General features: G+C 47.6%; 1 protein-coding gene across 1 annotated transcript in view; it reads left to right on the top strand.

Moving 5' to 3' along the window:
* LOC146176445 (apoptosis-resistant E3 ubiquitin protein ligase 1) overlaps nt 1-20,617 on the top strand; it is a 79,384-nt gene that overhangs the window by 17,693 nt on the left and 41,074 nt on the right. Inside the window, exon 3 of the mRNA XM_084582780.1 lies at nt 942-1,287. Within this exon, the coding sequence (XP_084438906.1) occupies nt 942-1,287 (346 nt within the window). The remainder of the gene's footprint in view (nt 1-941; nt 1,288-20,617) is intronic.

Raw genomic sequence — 20,617 nt, 5'->3', positions numbered from 1 at the left:
CAGTCACCGAGGTTTTTAATATATCAGGCATTCATCCAATTCGCTGGACACGTAGACTAGTAAACGTTTGAATCGGTTAATCGACCAATCATTTTATGGCTCAGTATGTTGATCGAGAAACAAACTGTTAGTTTGTGCAGTAGTCAGTAAATCTTTTAATCGTTTCGCCACTTAACCACTTAATACACTTCACTCGTTCAGGTACTCATCAGGGAATCACTAGACTTTACTGTCTGACAATCAGTAACCCGGCCTTTTGAACCGGTCACCGAGTTAACCAACTAAAAAAAAAAAAAAAAATGGTAGTGGAATTGGTTTCTCTATAGCGATCTTAATAAAGTCAGCACCCAACAAAAATATGTTAGCCAACCAGTTATTCATTCAAGTAATGAGTCGACATATTAGCAACCCGACCGAAGAGTAACGTGAAGGTTAACGGCGTCACGTGTGTGAGACATCTACGATTGATCGGTAAGTAGGCAATGAATCGCGGCGAGCGACCGGATTGACGCATCAAGGGATCAGTCATTCAGTCAGCCAGTTATACTATCAGTCAAAAATCGTCCAACCAAAATACCGGTCAGTGACAATTGTTCAGTCTATGATCAAGAGATCAGTTCTCCGTAAAAAAAAAAAAAAAAAAAAAAAAAGAAACTGTCATCTTCGATCAACCAATGGTTCAGGAGATCTAAGAGTCAATTAGGAAGTTGTTCACTGAACAGTTGACTTATCAATTCATCAATTATCCAGACGATCAGTCATTGACCTAATCGGCTGGTCGCCAGGTGAACTCCGCGAACGTAGACGGTCATTTCAAAGAGCTACTTCTCTCTTCGCTTATCTAGACGATCAGTCCTTGACCTAATCTGTGGCTCGGCGGGTCGGCAGGTGAACTCCGCGAACGTAGGCCGTCACCTCAAAGACCAACTCTCTCTTCGCAGGCTGCGACTCGCTGCCCGCCTGCTGTGTGCTGCTGTCTGTTCCTTCTCCAGAAGAACGGAGAGGGGATGAGGAGGTTACAAAAGAAGGAGGAGAGAAGAGTTCCCCCTCACTGCCTGACGACGCTCGTGACGCCCTGCGGCACGCCTCCGAGGGCCTGCGCTCGAGGCTAGTGTTAGAGCGCTGGCTGCGCGAGCACCGGCTCGTCGTGCGGCGGCGCCAGAGCGCCAACGACGCTGCGGGCAATGAGAGCGCCAGCGCGGCGGGAGACGCCGAGGAGCAGAAGCGGCACCACACCTGGGTACTCGAGAGTGCCGCGGGTTCGTCCAACAAGCGTCGCGGATCTGGGTGAGTGGTGCCTCGCATATAACATTACTCGCGCGCGCGGAGTATACGACAGAGCGGGGCCGAAGGGAGCGAACCTCACCGTCGTGGTTTTCTGGTTCCCCTTTACCTAATCGGTATCGAGAGGTAGGTGTGTGTGTGTGTGTGTGTCAAGGTGGAGTTTGTGCAGGTGTACCGCTGGTTGGGCTGGGCGTAGATCTACAGTGTGTCCAGAAGTGCGACCGTCTTGCGAATGGAGTAGCGGTCTCCGTTTACTCCTGTCAGTCCGCACGTGTAGGTGCGACGGGAAACGCCTGTGTATTGTGGGGAAAATAGTTGCGCGGCTTAGAACATACTTTCGTCTCGTTTTCGTGGCCGTGAACACTTTGAAAACAGTTTTATTTTATTTTATTTTTTTTTTTTTTTGCTCCTCCGAGTGTGATCCTCGACCGACATTCATTGGTGACCAAAGTGCAGGAGACGACACCGTGTGTAGATGTATTGCGGGTGGAACACGAGTGGGGGCCTCTGCGCGGAGGCTTCTGTTTCTCCTCGTTCTTTTATTATTTTTTTTTGACCGTGCATGCGTACGTGCGTGTATGTGGTTTCGTGTTTCCATTCACTGTAGCTGCCCGCTTTGTTTTGCTGTTTTTTTTTTTCTTCTATACTTTTTGTATTTTCTTATGGCTGTTTCTGCGCTCTTATCTCCTCGGGTCGTTCTTGATCGGGTCGGGAGAGAAATGCGAGAGTTGCTTTTCCAGTCAGGTGACGTCATCCGAGCGCAGTAAGGAGGCACGCAGTCGAGGCGATCGCACTGTATCTTCTTCCTTTTTTTTTTTTTTGTGCGGTTTCCTTTTTTTTTCTGACACCGTACCTGTGCGTGCTGCAGAGCAGTGCTTATTTCACCCGTCATTTGTACCTCTTAACTGTGCCTAGCCGCATCACTGTTTTGCTACAGTTGAAGATTGGTCAAGAGTACAAAGGTGGGCCACTTGGTGTGAGTGTTGTGTTTTGTGACGATGGATTGCGGACGGGAAATTGCACATGGGCTAGAAAACTAAAAAAAAAAAATAAGAAGAAAGCTGGAGGGACCGGGGTGGAATTTGAACTCTTCCACGGTGTTTAGAGACTTTGCTGTTCATGCGGATGTCATCGGTCGTCATCTCGTTAATGCTTGACCGTTTCGCTGCCGCGCTTGTACACCAACTATGCTTAAACTTTAGAGGTGTGTTGTGTGTAGCTCCCTGCCTAGTTCCCGCCTCGGCGCTTCTTCTTTTCCCCCATTTCCCTTTCTCTCATGTCTGGCCACCACGCAACTTCGTTAACCATTTTTTAAGGCCCAAGCTTAGCGCGCGTTTCACGAGCCTAAAAAAAAAAAATTAAAGAGCACTGCAAAATCCGCATTGGAATAATTCGAAAGCACGGATGCTGCTGATGATTGCTTCTAGTTGCTTAATTCACTTTTTTGTTTCTCCATTTTTGTCATTGGTTCTTTCAAATTGCGTGCCAATCCCTTCCTATGCCCTTTTTCGGCTCTACTTCCGGTTGCGTGACGTCACATCCTCTACGTCACATTAATTCACTTTTCGTTTACCCATTTTTAGTCTTTGGTACTTTCAAATTGCGCGCCAATCTACCTGTGCCTCTTTTTCGGCTCTACTTCCGGTTGCGTGACGTCACATCCTCTACGTCACATTAATTCACTTTTCGTTTACCCATTTTTAGTCTTTGGTACTTTCAAATTGCGCGCCAATCTACCTGTGCCTCTTTTTTGGCTCTACTTCCGGTTGCGTGACGTCGCATCCACTACGGCACCCCTTTCTCTCTTTCCGCTTTCACTCCCACTTTCATCTCTTACGGCGCGGTTCAGGTGTCCACAGAACAAGTGTGACAGATACTGCGCCTTTCCTGTGAACCAGTTATTCTAATTAATTACCTAATTAACTTATTGTCCTAAGTATTTTTTCGGACACAACATTACGTCACCCTCTATCGATTGACACCGCTCATTAACATCTACCACTTATCAATTACAACTGCTGCGGACACGTTCTGCGGACAGAAATCTGTGACCATAGCAAAGTAATGCTTTCGCATTAATAGTAAGATTGCACTCAGTACGTTTCTGGAAATTTCACGGCACTACTTTCAAAGTATACAACAGTTGCATCTTACCTGTACTCACCTATGGGGCTGAAACGTGGAGGCTAACCAAGAGAGAGGTCAAGTGGATGCAGCTAGCTCCTTGACCCCTGCGAACTTCTTAACCTCATCCGCCCACCTAACTTTCTGCCGCCCCCTGCTACGCTTTCCTTCCCTTGGAATCCAGTTTGTTACCCTAAGCGACCATCAGTTATCCCCTCTTCGCACTACATGTCCTGCCCATGACCATTTCTTCTTCTAGATTTCCACTAGAATGTTAGTAACTTGAGTTATTTCTCTGACTCACTCTGCACGCTTCCAATCTCTTAACGTTACCCCTACCATTTTTCGTTCCATAACCATCTGCGTTGTCCTCAACTTAAGTAGAACCCTCTTGGTTAGCCTCCTCGTTTCAGCCCCATAGGTGAGTACAGGTAAGATGCAACTGTTGTATACTTTCCTGTTTAGCGATACCGGTAAGCTGCTAGTCATAATCTGCGAGTGCTTGCCAAATGCGCTCCATCCCAATCTTATTCTTCTTGTTATTTCATTTTCATGGTCCGAATCTGCGGTTACTACCTGTCCTAAGTAGTCATATTCGCCTACTACTTCCAGTGCTTCGCTACCTAACGTAAACTGCTGTTCCTTCCCGAGGCTGTTGAACATTACCATAGTGTGACACCGTGTAGCTGTCTAAAAACCTGTCCCGAAGTCTCATCCCTCCGTGGCGCATTCGCCTAATCTGGACGCTTGCTCATGCCTCCCTTGCTGGTAACGAGGCGGTTCATAGCCTAGCTCGAGATTGGTCCCGCCGAGCTGGGTTGTGTAAGGACGTGTATTCAAACAAATGGAAAAGTTGGGATAGCAAAACCTATCTAAATCGTATGATCCGGGAATGCTCACAGTGCCTACCCGCTAGCTACTTCATACGCCACTGTGGTCACTCGGGGGCTCTACTGCCCATCAGGGACACCGATAGAGCTCCTCCAGCTGGCTGGAAAAAAAAAAAAAAAAGTCAGTGTGGTCACCTTACGTGCAGCAAGGCGAAAGCATTTCGGTCGTCCCGCTGCGATCCTTGGAACGCCGGATTCATCGAGAGAGATGCAGTTAAGTTTCGAAGCCGCTGTCACCCACCGTGCTCGTCCATAGAGGCGAAGGTCTGTAGAGGTGGGCCTGCTGGGCACCTTGGAAAACTACTCGGAGTCGAACGCGGTTACAGCATGTTTATTGCAACTTGTCTCTTCTCATCCAAATCACCTAATTAACAGTATCTTTTGCTGGGCTAGTTGGTGTGACATTATGTTTAACAACACACCTAATTAAATAGCCTCGTTAAACAAAGACCGCAACGCTAGGCTAATAGGAGCGAAGTAAACTCCATGGGCGGGGCCAACAGGTTCCAGCATAGTTCCTCCTCACACCTGTAGTGCTGTACGCACAAATTCACGCGTGCATATTCCGTAGTGTTCGAATCCGCGGCCGTCCAGCCCGAGTCCCGTGAGAATGAGCTTCGTGTCGTCCGCTGCTCCTTTACACGAGAGCCTAGCGCGCACACACACACACACACACACACACACACACACACACACACACACACACACACACACACACACACACACACACACACACACACACACACACACACACACACACACACACACACACACACACACACACACACACACACACACACACACACACACACACACACACACGCGCGCACACACACACACACACACACACACACACACACACACACACACACACACACACACACACACACACACACACACACACACACACACACACACACACACACACACACACACACACCGTAGGTGCTCTCCCGATGCGCGGACATCCGGAGTCGTCTTACGGGCGGCGTTGCGTCGGCGACTTGAAATCCGCGCCAGCCAGGCATTCCGCGATCCAGGGTCATGGAAAACGAACGAAAAGGCACGCGCCGTTTCGGGCCGTCACGTTGTCCCGGCGGAGGCCACGCTTGACCTTGAACAGCCGAGAAGGAGGAGGAGAAAAAGCAGAACACTGGTAACTTACGCTCTCCCGTCATACTCTTAAATGATGAGCTTAATTGTCCCCAATAATGTAGCACCTTGCACAGCTACGGCGTGATAGGGGAATAATGTAGCAGGCAAAAGAAGCTTCCGCCGTTGCTATCGCAATACAACTAGGGTTTAACCAGAGCTAAACCACAACTAATTATTATTCTCTCAAACGAGGGGAGGGGAAATGGATAGGGGGAAGGGGAGAGAGAAAATGAGATATAGAGGAAGAGATGTTCCTCTGAGAGAGAAACTATCTTTCTCATCTTTGACTAGCTTTAACTATCACTAACTATAATCACCATATACCAGAGCCCCACCGATATCCTGCCATCCGGATCGCTCCTCTTTATCCGCTGGGTATTAGTTTCACCGATACCGCTTAACGAGTTACCAAAAAGTGGCGGTGACGAGTGGTGGAGTAGTTGTGACACCGTATACAGCGCGTATAGTCCCGTTGGTTTGGCCTGTTCGTTACACTCCACTTAGTCCCTTTGGTATTAGCGCGAGCGATGTGCGCCCTTTATCTAGCGCGACGACTTTCCCTCGTCCCATGCTTATACCCCGATCCCTCGTTCATCTCACTCCGACCCAGTCATTCTCGTATATACGCCCGGCTTCGTGTCGGCCGGAAAGTTCGGGCCTTTTCGTTGATCGCGGGTCACGTCCGGGTGTGTATAATCCGCTTAGCGGAATGGCTTTTTCTCGCTTTCCGGGAGAAAGTGGCGGCCGGGTGCGCGCTTATGTAGATTTCTGGCCCACTCAACCGACGATCTGGGAGAGATGGAAGAAAATTATACGTCGAGAAAACAGGGTTGTCATCTCTTGAGTGGGATAACGCTCTTGTATGAAACGAGAAAGCGAGGAGCAGCCCGGCTCGTGAGCCTTGCCTTTTTTTGTTGATATTATTTAGTTACTCGGTTATTAGAACGCAAATGGCTGCTAGCCAGTGTGGCGGCTATATATATGCAACTTTATCTCCCAGCGGCACTTCGGAGTGTTCTCCGCGAATTCGGGCAGTTTCAAGGGGTGGTACAGTTAGGCTTACTTCTGATTTGTTTGTTTGTTTGTTTTTTTTTTTTTTTTTTTTTTTTTTTTTTTTGCTTGTCTCTTTCCATCTTCTCCGAGGGATTAAGCGGAGCGCATGTACTTTGTAACGAGGATGGAACGTCGGCCTCTGCATCCCACTTAATGCTTGGCTCACAGGGGAACAGCGCTATCGCGTATGTCCGCGTTGGCTACGCGCTCGCTTCGGCGAAGTATGTCATCGAAATGGTGGGAGAGTGGCACAGGTACAGGACGAACGTATATAATAGCGTTAAGGAACTTTGGAGACAGCACAGGGGATGCACGGTGTCGCCAGTGTTTCTCTCTGTTGTCGCGTGGACCGCGCTTTTACATTACCTCGACAACAAAGTAATTTCCTGTTTTCTTTTTAATATTTAATTACATAAACTTCAGTCCCTTACAAAGTTAGACTGTGTTAGCAAAAAAGAAAAAAAAAAGTCGTTGTGAATACTTACAATAGTAATAATAATATAACCACAGGTGGCCGACATTTCCGGAGCCCTCCACTACGGCGTCTCATAGCGCGAGTCGCTTTGGGATGTAAGCACCATAAACGAATAATAATAATAATAATAATAATAATAAATGGATGTACCATAATATACCAAGACATTCGCAGATAAACTGTACCTAATAAATGGAAACCAAATAGCAAAAATACGTAGAGACAAGGGCAAGAAGCAAAAAAAAGAAAAACAACTAAGCTGTTGCAAGCAAAACAACTTGAAATGCTCCCTAGCCTAGGAAAAACACATCACTTGGTGACTCGTTATCTGAAGAACCTGTTACTGCAGTATAGTTAAAGGTTTTGTTCCCTACCGTCGGCTGATATTTACTTTGGAGCTTTCACAGCCACCACCCTTTCGTCAACGCGTCGTTGTGCCGGTCAGTCACTGAAGCCCGGAGGCCGTTTCCTGCAGACGTGGTGCTCAAAAGATCCGAGCAGTTTTGCAGATAGCATAACAACCAAGGCGCACGTTTAAGAACCCCCAGGTGGTCGAAATTTCCGGAGTCCTCCACTACGGCGTCTCTCGTAGCCTGAGTCGCCTTGGGACGTTAAACCGCACAAAACCAAACCAGATTGCATAACAACGTGCTTGAGTGATTTGGAGACGTTGAAATGCCGGATTGGAAAACTGCACGAAGCGGAAACGGTGACAACAGTGGTGACCGAGTGTGACCGCATAGATAGATCATAGCAGCGAAACAAATTTGCACTGGCAACAGACTGAGCATTTTTAGGGCAGTTACCAATTAGCACATAATCGTACATGTTATTTGGGGAGTGGCCTATATGCGGGAGCGGCGGTCATGTGCGCGTAAATACGTTTACACCGAGGTGGTGTGCGCGCAGTTTCATATGCGACATTTTAAGGAAACAGGCTGGGCAAAATTTAAAAACAAAAACGATTTTTTATTATTATTTTTTTTTTGCAAATAAAAACCCCCTATTCTATCCTTTACATATTCCAGTCCTTAATTTACCGGCACGCAAAATATTTACTTCGAAATCCACATTTTTCGAAACCAAAGCGGCGGCCAGCAGCGTCCCCTTTTTACACCTGCTTGATACCTTTGCCTCTCCTAATCTGGGAAAAAAAAAAATAATAAAATAAAATTACCGTCTATTTTGTTCACATTTAGCGGGATGGTTGTCACTGATCTGACGTCAGTGAAAAGCTAGCTAGCACATTTGTTTTTTTTTTTTTGTTTTTTTTTTTTTTTTTTTAGCTAGACAAATAATCAGACGCAGCCGGATAACTCGCGACTCACGGCATTTTGTTCGCGCTTTGGCGTGTTTCGTGGGAAACTGATATTTTCTTAATTATGAAGCTGGATATTTAGCGCTCATCCAATGACGAAGACAAAGAAGTGGTTTAGTTGACTGCGCTCCCACAGGAAGATACATGAATCGATCTGCAATGACACCAAATCTCCGCAGCAAAATCCAGCGGCGGACGCCGCGGTCACGTACCACGCGCGTCTGCATCGAAGCTTTCACGCTCGACGAGACTCGTGGAGACCATAATGGCAAAACTTGTGACCGTATCTATCACCTGATTGACATTAACCTTCTCTCGTTTGCCGTCGCCGAAAACTGTTAGTGTAAAGCATGCAATGAGGATTTCCGGCTTATTGAATATGCTGCACAAAAAGGAGTTGCTGGCATGTTCTCCCAGCAATCTGTAAAGTGGCTCTCAGTGCCCCGGGTCGAGATATCCAGACGGAAAACATCGAGCAACATGGCTCGAGTTGGCATTTGAGGTGATTCGAATAATTTTTTGCGGGGCGATCAACAGTTCAGTGGTTATGTGAAGGTGACTGACAGCGACTATACTTCGTACTGAGGGCTACACGACAGGGCACTAAGGGGGTCGGAGAGCAAGGCAGCTAGTACAGAAAAGAAGTATTGATTATGGGGGTGACTGACATGCTGTGGCTATTGAAAAAGTTACATCAGTATGTATTTCTAGAGTTAGTATTGTAATAATGCTCTTTCTTCCACTTCAAAGGCAATTATCTCAAAACGTGAAATTTTGCTGCATTTGACCGCTTTTTTTTTTTTTTTTTAGGAACTACAGGCGATAGGGAGATACAACTTTGGGAGTAATGAGTACAGACTACAGAAAGTCTGCTGAACTATAGTTATGAAAGTGCAGAGAATTGAAATTTAGAGAATATTTACTACAGATTTTGGGTCAAAAATTTGGCAGGCTTAGTAAAAAAAAGCAAACAAGAAATCCAGTGTTCGGAAAACAACAAGTATCCTAGCTCAGTATCACTACGTCAGATTGCTGATTAGAGTGATACCGAGATGAATGTTCTAACCCCAGCAGATCACGAGAAAAAGGGTCCCAAACATAGGCTAAAATGCATGGGAGGAATAGGGCCTACCCTGTTCCCTTAAGCGAGCGAAAAATCGTGCGCGTTTCTGCATTGATTCAATCGATGCCTTTTGCAGTATACTGGCGTTTGCTGCTGCTTCTAATAGAGCGGAAAGTTGGCGAGGTTTTTTTGGTGCCGTGAAAAAAAAAAAAAAATCGAAATACCCGATAATTGGGCCGCGTCATCTGCCGAAGGTGTCTGCTGTGTCTGTAAATCGTCCCCTGCGTCTACGTTCTCCCCAGCTGCTTCCCAGGTCACTTGGATAGGCTGACTGGATACGTGAATACAGCGTCTACTCTACAGGGGCGGTCTCTATTACTGTCTGCGCTTATCGCTGTTGCCGTAAGCGACGAGCTCGACGCGGTGCGGATTTTCACTGTGGTTATGACTGCTCCTATCCCTCGGAAAGCGTTATCGTTCTTTCTTTCATTTTTTTTTTTTCGTTCTCATTCCCTGATGTGCTCTGGTGTTTCGGTACTTGGAAAGAAAATCCACAAATCGAGCGTCATTTCGGCGCCTATAGAACCGTCCTTCGGACGGCTTCCCCATTTGCATTGGTTAATAATAGTTTTCTTTTTTTTTTAATGCGAAAGCCTTTATTGTCTCATCGTTGTCGTTTGCAAAAGTGTTACGCCTTTGCGGCGGCGCTGATTGGTCGAGACGGGATGACGTCATGGAGGTCTCGACCAATCACAGAGCACCACCACAGTATGCGCGAATGCGTGCCTTATATGGCCATATGTCAATCAACGGTCAATTACTGATCATGATTAATTAATAAATCACCAATTAGTAATCACTAATTACTAGTCAGTCACTACTTACTGATAATGGCTAATTAATAGTTACTAATTAGTGACAGCTCGTTTAAATAAATAATTTCCAATTAATGCCGCGCACCCGGTGAAATCAACCACACAACAGTAAATGGGAAGCATGTCGTAGAAAAGGGATTGAATTCTAACTATAGTTTCTACAAGGCGGGACTCGTCTTATTTGGGCATGCGTGAACACGGGAACACGTCTTGCCACTCATTTATAGGCATATTCTCGATCGTGCACGTATACCTTTAATCACGTAAAGCGCCATCCTTCGCAGCAGACAGCACGCGGCATTTCGTCTAAATTGTATGCAAAGCACACGTTATAGTATAGACCCGTTTTTCCCAACTTGTCGAAAAGTATAAGGGGCGGGAAAAAATGGAATCGACTTTTGCAAAGCATAAAGTCGCGTGTGCAAAGAGAGAGAGAGATATATATATATGTGTATATAGGGAGCAGTTTCCCTCGTGGGTCGGAAGCGCACTTGTCCCACCATGCATCACTTTCTAAGGTCCGTATACACGCACGTATAACGCTTCTCCCGCGGTCATTCTGCGTGGGCGGCTGCGCACTTTGTGTTCCTCGAAACTTCCCTTCACTTGTGCCGCGTTTTCGCGTTGTGGAACTGCGCACATTCTGTCTCGCTTGTTCTATCCCGTACGCACACCTTTAAAAAGCAAGCAGAAAAGAAAGCGTGAAGGAGGGAAAGCGTGTGTTTTTATGGCGGCCAGTCTTGGACTCTGAAAATGGTATAACGGATGGCTCCGCGCTGTACTATGGGTATATATGCTTTACTCTAGTCCCTTCAGTTGTATGTTTACAGCGCGCCCCTATATTTCATTTTTGTGCTCGTTTGTGTCTGGAATGAATGGGTCTGCGAGCACCGCTGTAGAAATATGCAATGCGCAACCCCAGGTTCCACGATCGTTCCGCTTGTAATTTTTTTCGGTCACATAAAGCCGTGTATAGGTAGCATCGTCGTGAGTGCTGTGTTATTTAGTATCCGATGAGCCGAGGGGGTGAAAGGAGCAGGAAGGGGGGGTTCATTCGCATGCGTCGCGTGTCGAAATTTGGGCGCGCCGGTTTCTTTTCTGCACCAGTCGACATTACTGCTGGGTGGGAACATACCAGGGCTGATTGCGCGAACCTGACGTGCTACGCGTGCGCAGCTGGGTTGCTTTTTTTTTTGTGTGTGTTTTTTCTCTTTCTCATCTCGCTCTGATTGCATTGTTGCTTCTTTTGTGTGTGTTTAGATGGAACGCGTGTCTTAGTCTTACTATCCGCAGTTTCTGCAATGTACTTCCGTAATACTCTAATCGTAATGTATACTACCTAAATGATACCTACTCCCAGCGGTATTGAACATACTCCCAGTAGTGTACTCCGTTTGCTGTGGTATACTGCCTGTATTGTACTCTCTGCTCTGTACACTGGGTAATAAGCTGTGTAACCTCCGAAGCATGTACCCTTGATATGCAGCTTGAAATATGCACTTCTTGCTCTACTCTTCTTGCTCTGTTCTGTACTGTACACTGCACTCCCTGTGCAAGGTAGTTGTGCTCCTGGTGCGCCCCACAAGGGCGTGCGTTTCTGTGCGCGTGCTCGCTGTGTGTTCTGTGAAGCCGTGCGTCTGTTTGCTCACGAGCTCATAACCGCGTACATGCTTTCCTGCCTACGTATACTAGCGTTGGTGTCGTCACCGTCGAATCGTGTCCTCACGCGAGGTGGCGTGCGTCGCCAGAGAGTTGACCCCTTCTTTCTCTGCCTGCGTGGGGCGATTATTTCGCGCTCGCCTTCATATCTCTTTCTTTCTTAGCCCTGCTTCTTATCGTTATCTCTGCGCGTCGCCAAAAAATCGCTTCCGTTTCGTGCTCTACACGCACTGTCGGCGGGATTGCTCGCACTTGTGGGAGCTCGCGTTCGTCGCACGCATCCGTGCGCGGCTCGCGAATCGCGTAGATCTGCGCGCAAGGTATTAAGTTCAGCGCGAGTGCGGCTCTTAATTTCGTTATCTGGTGCGGAAACAATGCGACGTAGATATGTGTATATATGCTTTGGTTGGCTTGGCGTATTTGTTTTTCCGGCGTCAGTTTCGTCGCACTTACCCCCCCCCCCCCTCCTCTTTTTTTTAAGAACAAAAGCATGGTCACCATGCATATTTGTAACACAGGTATCAGGGACAAGCAAAGCGTTGGGAAATAAATATAGTCGCAGAGTCGCGCTATTAACGCAGATCAACAAAATGCGGAGGGCGGTGGTTGGAGGCTACTCTTATTTCATTTTTGTCTATGTGAGCTGGTTTCCTTCTGTTGGAAGTATAGTGTAGATGAGATTTTTTTTTTTTTTTTTTTTAGCTGGTTCAGCGCTCAGAGTGTCTCCTAAGGGCGAGGGAAACCGGTATGCCCTCAACCGCACGCAGCCTGTGGTAGTTTCATTGTTGTTACAGCCATAGCTGCCGCGGGACGGACAAAAAAAAAAAAATCATGGAGGTACAAAGAATGAGTTCCACGACGTTCCAGTCACCGTCGTCAGGGCTGGCTCACTAAAGAGTGCCGCTGCGATGTTTGCGTCAACCCGAGAGCCGACGGCGTCTTTCTTTTCGCTTCCGTGCACGGAGCCCGGATCGTCGGAACGCCTGACTCGACTGCGGATGTCATGTCTTCGCCGCGACGTAGGGCGTACCGCGCTGTGCCAGGAGCGGTCGGCAATCTATATCCCTACGGCAAGGCCGCAGGTCCGCTGCGACGTGCGCGTGTTGTAGGCTCCCCGTGTAAGACGAACTCCGGATGTGGCGAAGCACGTGTTCCCACGGGAGCCAAGTCGTGCGTCTTTTGCGTGCGCGTGTGGAGTCGGGATTGGTGCAGAACTTCAGGTGCGAGGAGGGACGGAGGCGGTTGCTCCTACCCAATCCGTAGGTGGTGTGTTGTCCCGCCCCGAGGCGGGAATTTCGCACGCGGCTGTTTAATAAGGTGACTTTTGTTTTTATTGTGAAAACAATACTATACGACAGCCAAAGCGAGACCTCGGGTGGCCGCAGTTACGCCGTGAAGAGGCGTAGCAACGGTCTCCGCTTAAAAAAAAGAAAAAAAAAAAAGAAATCAGCCTGTCATGACATCTGAATTCATGTTACACCTATGCCACGGACAGGAGCTGCCAACTCGGGTCGCTCCTTTCATATGGGAGGGTGATATCAGAATCAGCCTGCCAGAACTGTTTGCATTCTCGTTACCCCTACGACACGCAGGCACGTACAGCCTCGTCCACTTCTAGCTGTAACACGCTCACCGCTTTCAAAGCGCTATTGCGTTCGACACGGCCGCACAATAAAGCTAAGTGGCAGGCCATGTGAAGCAGCACATCCGGATCCCTGTGTGCTTGCATCGATTTGCATCGATATGTGGCTGTTTCGTACGTAATGTTGATTTGAAAGCAGTGTCTGTGTTATAGCTAGAAGTGGACGACCCTGTACATACGGCTTGGTTCGAAGCATGACTTTATATGTGGGCTGGTAGCTTACGCTCTCGCGTCATACCCTTAAAGGATGAGCTTAAGTGTCCCCAATAATTCAGCACTTTACATTGATAGGGCATGATAGGGGGATAATGTAGCAGGCAAAAGAAGCTTCCGCCCTTGCTTTCGCAATTCAACTAGTATAGGATTAACCAGAGCTAAACCACAACTAATTTTTTCGAGAAGAGAAAGAAGGAGATGCTATAGACGCTCTGCAACTCCGTCGTGCCCGACAGACACACCCCAACAGACCGCCGGTCAGCGCATCCGAGCACGGCGGGTGAGAGGGAAAAACATTTTTTTTTTTTTCGAAGTAAAGCTGAAATTTGGGCGAGCTGGTACGGAATCACTTTTGCTCATAACGCGCACGGACGGGATGAAAGACTAAGATTGCACACAAACACTAATTTGCAAACGAAACAGCGCTGTAAGCAGAATGATTCCTGTTTTCGAAGGCTCAACGGACCGTCGCACGAGCACGTCGGGTGAAAGCTAGGAAAATGACATTTAAATATATAGCTAAGACTGTATAATAGACTGTGTTGTCGAACTGCTTAACTGGTGTATTCTTGGGGTTGGCATTAGCCGGCGAACACTTCTTTTTTTTTTTTTTTTTTTTTTCTACGGGTTTCTTTTGGTAGCGTATACTGATTGGCCAACGTGCTTTGTGACGTCACGAGACCACGTGACATGGCCGAGTTTGCAGGAACAGCTAAGGCACGCTCGTATATACTGCTTCGATATAGCGGGGCTTTCTTTATATCTGTGTCGGGTGGTAGCTTACGACTATTTGTGCTAATGAGTCTTCGTTAGCACGCGAACGATCGAGAATCTGCGAGCTAAGAGAGCCTCAGACGGGGAGCCATTAGCACTGTCGCCTCGTACCCTTACTCCCCCTTTTCTTGGTAGTGCAGATAGAAAAGCGATTTTGATTTTGTCAAGAAACTGCACGCTGTCGGAGCTCGGCAGTGGCAGTGACTGAAACTGGGCTGGCTGTGGGCGTATCGTGTTATGCGTCTTGACGCCAGCTTCTTTGCAGAAGCGCAGCTCAGCTGATGAGCAGTGAACGTTTTTTGTGGTATGTCGAATCCTTTGATAAAAATGTAGTGAAAAAAAAAAAATGCGGAATGACTAAACCATTTTTGGCGCACCTGCTACTGCAATGTTCTCCCACATAGTATTTTCCCGTCTTTAACATTAAGGTCATCTTCTACTTCACTTATTGCCTCATCCTATTAACCACATTCTTTGAAGGTCGCACGGATGATGTTAATAATTTATCTGTTTATACTCCGCGTGATCGTGTATGGTATGAAGCGTACACTGACGATATTGCGCACGAGCCGTAGTTTAATTGTTTCAGGCTAGCTCTGCAGCGCTGACGCAGAGGTTAATGAAAAATCCAGCCTGAAAAAGGCTTGAAAAGAATTTCCGTAATAAAAAAATGTATATATTTTTTTTTTTCGAAACCGTTCTTCAACCATTAGCTGAAAAGCTCTTGATTGTGTTCTGAGGGTCATATTCTGCAGCTAATCAATGAGGCAGCGTTGCTAACTTCAATGCCGCTTTATAAGGCAGAGGCTCGGGCAATTCGGTGCATGCATATTTAAGAATCGGAAACAGAGCACGCGACGAGAATAGAAAGCTGTTCTTTCTCTCGTCCGTTGCGCTGTGTTTCGTATTTCATAAATATACTGCCGCCGACAAATGAGGCAGCGTGGTTGCGTTGTCACTTTTACGCTTCACAATTTCATCGTTTTCATCGCCCCCCCCCCCCCCCCCCCTTCCCCCCTTGTGCACAAAAGTTGCCCGGATAACGACGTTGTTTCCTGACAAGCGAGAATAAAAGTCTCCTCTCCGCGGAATATTTTCTCGCTCCCACGGGCGCTGGGCACGCGGAGAATTCCCGTTTTGTTTCTGTATGCGCCTCGCTATATATGATTTCCCGTGGGGGTCGGATGGAAACGTGCCCGGGTATACTTTCAGCGACGCCTCCGGAGATGCGAGGTTGTGGAGTGTGGCCATGCTACGAGAGCGTTATAAGGACGGGAAACAACCCCATCGGCGCGGGCAATATATACAGGCGACCGGATAACGCAGAGTTATTGTGCCCGGTCACGTGAACGAGAAGCCGTGTGTTCAGGCCGTTCCTCACAAACGTTTGCAGCGGTATAGCCGCCGGTGCGTGCGTGCGTGCGTGCGTGCGTGTGTGTGTGTGTGTGTGTGTGTGTGTGTGTGTGTGTGTGTGTGTGTGTGTGTGTGTGTGTGTGTGTGTGTGTGTGTGTGTGTGTGTGTGTGTGTGTGTGTGTGTGTGTGTGTGTGTGTGTGTGTGTGTGTGTGTGTGTGTGTGTTGCGCGTGTATGTGCGCGCGTTCAAGCGGAGGAGTCCCATCCCTGTATTCGCTAATAACCGACTACTGTCTCCTTGTAGCCATCATCATCATCATAAACGACGTGAGAAACTCGTGGGCGGTAAGGAGAAGCTCATGCTTGTCTTTGTGACCGCCAGGTCGCTCCAGCATGCGACTCGCTGTGCGCTTTCATAGGCGGTCCGCAGGAAGTTATCACGCCGCGCCAGAGTGCCCGACCTTTCCCTCTTCTAAACGTACACCGCCTCGCTGTGAGTGCTTTGAATGGAAGAGGTCTGTCCGCCGCCAGGGCGTCGTCCTGGAGATGACACGGAAGTTTGCACAGCAAGGATCTCGCGAAGGCGAAGGAAGAGGCTGCACCCTTCTGTGCTCCTTTCTTCTCTCGAGCTCTCGATCGTCGCTGTACGCGCCGCCCGCGGTTGGCCCTGCGTATGCATATAAAGCCGGCGGTCGCGGGTTCTCTAACGTTAAAGCGCTGCAGCAGCTCTGTGTGAGACGCACAGGGCCTGCACCGAGTATTCAGGGGCCGAGTGAAGAAATAACGATTCGTGATTGGCCGCCGGGCGTTCCTAGGCCACTGATATGTTCCATTCAGTTTGGACATAGTGCGACCATTTCGGTTCTTGAAATTCCCTCCAAACTTGAGAAATGTTTGAAGCTCAAATTCCCTAAGGAAATAACTGTGGGAACACTGCTCAGGGATCTGCATTGCAGAAATGCGAAAACATGGGCGGTGGCTGGTCTTTAGTATGTAGCTCCTAGAGTGTCATATGGCTCAGTAGTGACCATGAAACGTCATGGTCATGACTTTGACTTGCACAAGTCATTGACTCTGTAGTCATACACATTATGAGTCAGTCAGGTCTCCGATCTGACTCATGACAAGTGACTATGACTCACGACTAAACTATGCCTCACATGACACGACTAGGCATGACATGAGATTTATATACCATCTGTCATTACAAACACGTTCATGACTACCAGTCTCATCATAGTGTTACGTCATATCACACGTTACATTTTGGTTCCATATTTTGCGGACATGTTTTCGCAAACGTTGCCTTAAGCCTTTCACCTTCAAAAAAGAAAAATAAAGGGGGGGGGGGGGGGGCATATTCCGAGATTGAAACATCACTGGCCTACGCGCGGATTTCTGTCGCGAATTCGAATCCTGATTGGTCAGCATGCATAACGCTGCGCTGCTTTTTTTTTCTTTTTTTTTCTTCCTTTTTTTTTTTTTTTTTTTTTAAGTGAAGCGAAGTTGTAGCTGCGGGCTTTCGCGGCGCGAAGTGCGCGCCCGCGGTACCGCCCGCGCGCAATCAATCACCCTGGCGCGCCGTCTGTCGCCGCGGGGGACGCTCTGGTATGGCGGACCAGTGGGCTCTCCGCTTTGCTGCACTTTACACGTGCGTATGTGCACGTCAGCAAACTCGGAAGAACTGGGTCGCGCATTGCGGCGCTAAGGAATGGTCGCTCCCGAAATAACGGTCGACTCTCTGTAATTTGAATTGATGATCGCCGCTATCCTTTGAATTGCGATGGCGCAAATAACGGCTTGACGAAAGAACGCCACACGCCTGACGAGTTTTGGTTCTGTCGTCCTAGTTTGGGTCGAAGAGCCAGTTTTCCAGCCCAGTCGTTAACATCAAGAGAAGCCGAGCGCAGGCCAGTGAAAATCGTGTATACCCACTGTGGAAACTGTGTTGCCTGCGGAACTGGTGATCAATCACCGCAACTGTCGTATACGCAAGGCGGGGCTGAGGCCACTTTTCCAAAACCTATCGGTGGTCAGTAATTGAAATTCTAATTGTACCGAGCAATTTGCGCAAATAATAGGGGGATATGCTGTTAGTTCGAGTAAACGGGAAGTTCGAACTAACGAGAATTCGCTCTATAAGGGTTGCGGTGTTTACACAGTCTGGTCTCCAGCTCCAGGCCAAAATATATGCGGCCTTTGTGCGCAGTTCAGCGCTGCATTCGACGAGCGAAGGGCAGACGGGCGCAAAGGGCAGACAAAGAACGAATTCGTACTGCGCTGAGACCTTTTCGAATTCGTTCACGTGATTGAAATCTCCAGCCATTAAGCAGTTTCACTGCTCTGCTCAGCTGTTTCCACTGCCCTGAGGTACCTTAACGTTGTACAGTAAATATTAATAATATTTACTATACAACGCTAGTGTACATAGTATATAATAGTATATATATATATATATACTTGTATATTTAATTTGCTGCGTGTATTACTCCGGTTTGAGACAGGCTATGTACCTCCATAGGTGAAAACAACAGGGGTGGAAGTGCTGCTCCAATGGCTCCATCCTGCTCCAAAATTCAATATTACTCCAGAACTGCTCCAAACTGGGTGCCTCGATGTTTTTCCATCAAATTTTGCAGAACACGGGAACAATGTCGTAGTACCTGGAACAAAGAGATAACGCATCTTGCACTGGGCCTAATACGAATGATTGTTTTTAAGGAAAGGAAGTGTAGAGCATAATAAGTATTCGTTCTCCAGTAAATTAGTATGATCCACAGGTGATCGCAGATAATTAAAGCAAGAAAGATGCACTGTGCGTGTGACATAGCACCTCCTCCCAGCCTTTTGAATCATCGGTGGCGAGAGAAGCAAGAGCAGCAAGCGAAGGATATAGCTCAAACTGCGGTGGGTCTTTAGGAAACTTGTATGACTGCAAAAACTGCTCGAGTTATTTTAATGGTTCTGCTATGAAAACAAGCAGGTACTTCACCATCGAGTCTCTTTGTCGATGACATGCTTGTCAGGACGGCAGAAAAAAAAAAATCATACTTGAAGCGTTATAGGTTGGTACGCCAAAGGTGTCAATCATTACGAAGCTTCTCAGGAGTGTTGGAAAGCCATACATGACCTATCGCAAAGATGTTAAAAATGAGCCCTAGCATATTGCTCAAGTAAAGTATGATAAACTGTTAGCAAGGAGGCAGTGAAGTAAAAAACTCTGGAGGATGAAAAGGCTGCCCTTCAGTGCCATTTATCTTTCCTGAAGCCACTACTGACCAGTACTCAAAAATTTATCAGCACAGGCATAGAATCAAAATTGATATGCACAAGGTAGAGAGCGGAAATATGCCCATTAATCTGAACTCTAAATTAGCGGCGCTGCTTGAGCGCATCGAAGTGGTAGAGTCGACAATTGAATCTATCAAGTCAAAATAGGCTAACGCTTTAGGTAAGACAAGGTGCTCAGCTATGAAGTGCACCAACAAGTGTTCCGTTCGCTGCTAGTTTGTTTTAAGCTGTTACTAAGGTCCGCCTGTGTTATATATCTTGACATGCTTTGGCTGTTTGTCTTGTCAGAGATGAGTGCGAAGTTGGAAAAGCATTGAACTTGCACAAAAAGGAATTGGATGTTTTTTTATTATTTTAGAAAGGTAAAACTGCAATTATCAAAGGCGTTTGAACCTAGAAACGTGCTCCAAAACAATTCTTCCAATGCTCCAAAACACTCATTTCATTGCTCCAAGGTGCTCACAAAAATGGCTTTATTACTGCTCCCAAAGCTGCTCCAAAATGCTCGAGCCTTGCTTCCACCCCTGAAACAAGGATAATGTTGACTAGGCAGAGTTAGAATTTTTTTGCTGAAATAAATGCGCAAAGTCAAGGAAAGCATCGATACTTTTTAAAGGGACCGTGAAAAGATGAACATGAACAACAGCGCATGAACAATCGGTGTTCTATCATTGTTCTCGTCTTCACGAACTTTTCGAACAGGATATATCGGCGATCATAATCTATGCTGCTCCTCTCTGTCTCAACTCCGCGCACGCTGGCACGTGCAGCAAAAATTAAAAGCGAATAAAACAGGTTTTGACGACGCCTGTACTATACGCGCCCTGTCTCGCCCCCTTAACTTGGGCTCGCCCAGTGAGAGGGCGCACCTGGGTGGCCCAATTTACACCAACGGGGAGGTTCTTGCTAAAGACGGGCAGTGAAGCGTTATCCCGATCGCTGGCGAGCGGTCGCCCGGAGCACTTTTTAAAAATGATTTACAGAGTTGTAGTCATCGTAGATCCTTTAAATCTGAATAGGAGCACCTCTGCGAATTTGTTGCGCTAGGAAATTACCATAAACATTCTACGCCAGCACTTGCTGACAGGCTAGCCCCCTCTGTAATAAGACGTGACGGTGAAGCTGCCGTGGCACCATACACTGTTGCAACGCAGGCTTTAGGACGTGGTTGAGAGCGGGAAAGAAGGCGGCGAGCACGACTCAGGACCGTGCCCTTCTTGTCAGCTGGGTGCGAGGGTCAGCGGTGTGTCCCAAACGCACCACACGGCTCGTGACCGCGCCGACACCTCATTGAGACGAGCGGTGTGAACAACCCCGCAATGCGTGTCGCCAAGGTTGAGGCTGTAGGCGGCTTCGTGCAATGCTAACACACCGCGGTGCGTGGCGCACGGGCCGAAGCAACGATGCGTCAGAGGAGCTATACCAAGTCGGTTCTCGAGAATGACT

The sequence above is a fragment of the Amblyomma maculatum genome, chromosome 10 (assembly GCF_055883805.1).
Source record: "Amblyomma maculatum isolate TAMU_Amacu chromosome 10, ASM5588380v1, whole genome shotgun sequence".
In the NCBI taxonomy this organism is placed as follows: Eukaryota; Metazoa; Arthropoda; class Arachnida; order Ixodida; family Ixodidae; genus Amblyomma; species Amblyomma maculatum.
The sequence above is the reverse complement of the archived record's forward strand: the minus strand, read 5'-3'. Positions and strand labels throughout refer to the sequence as shown.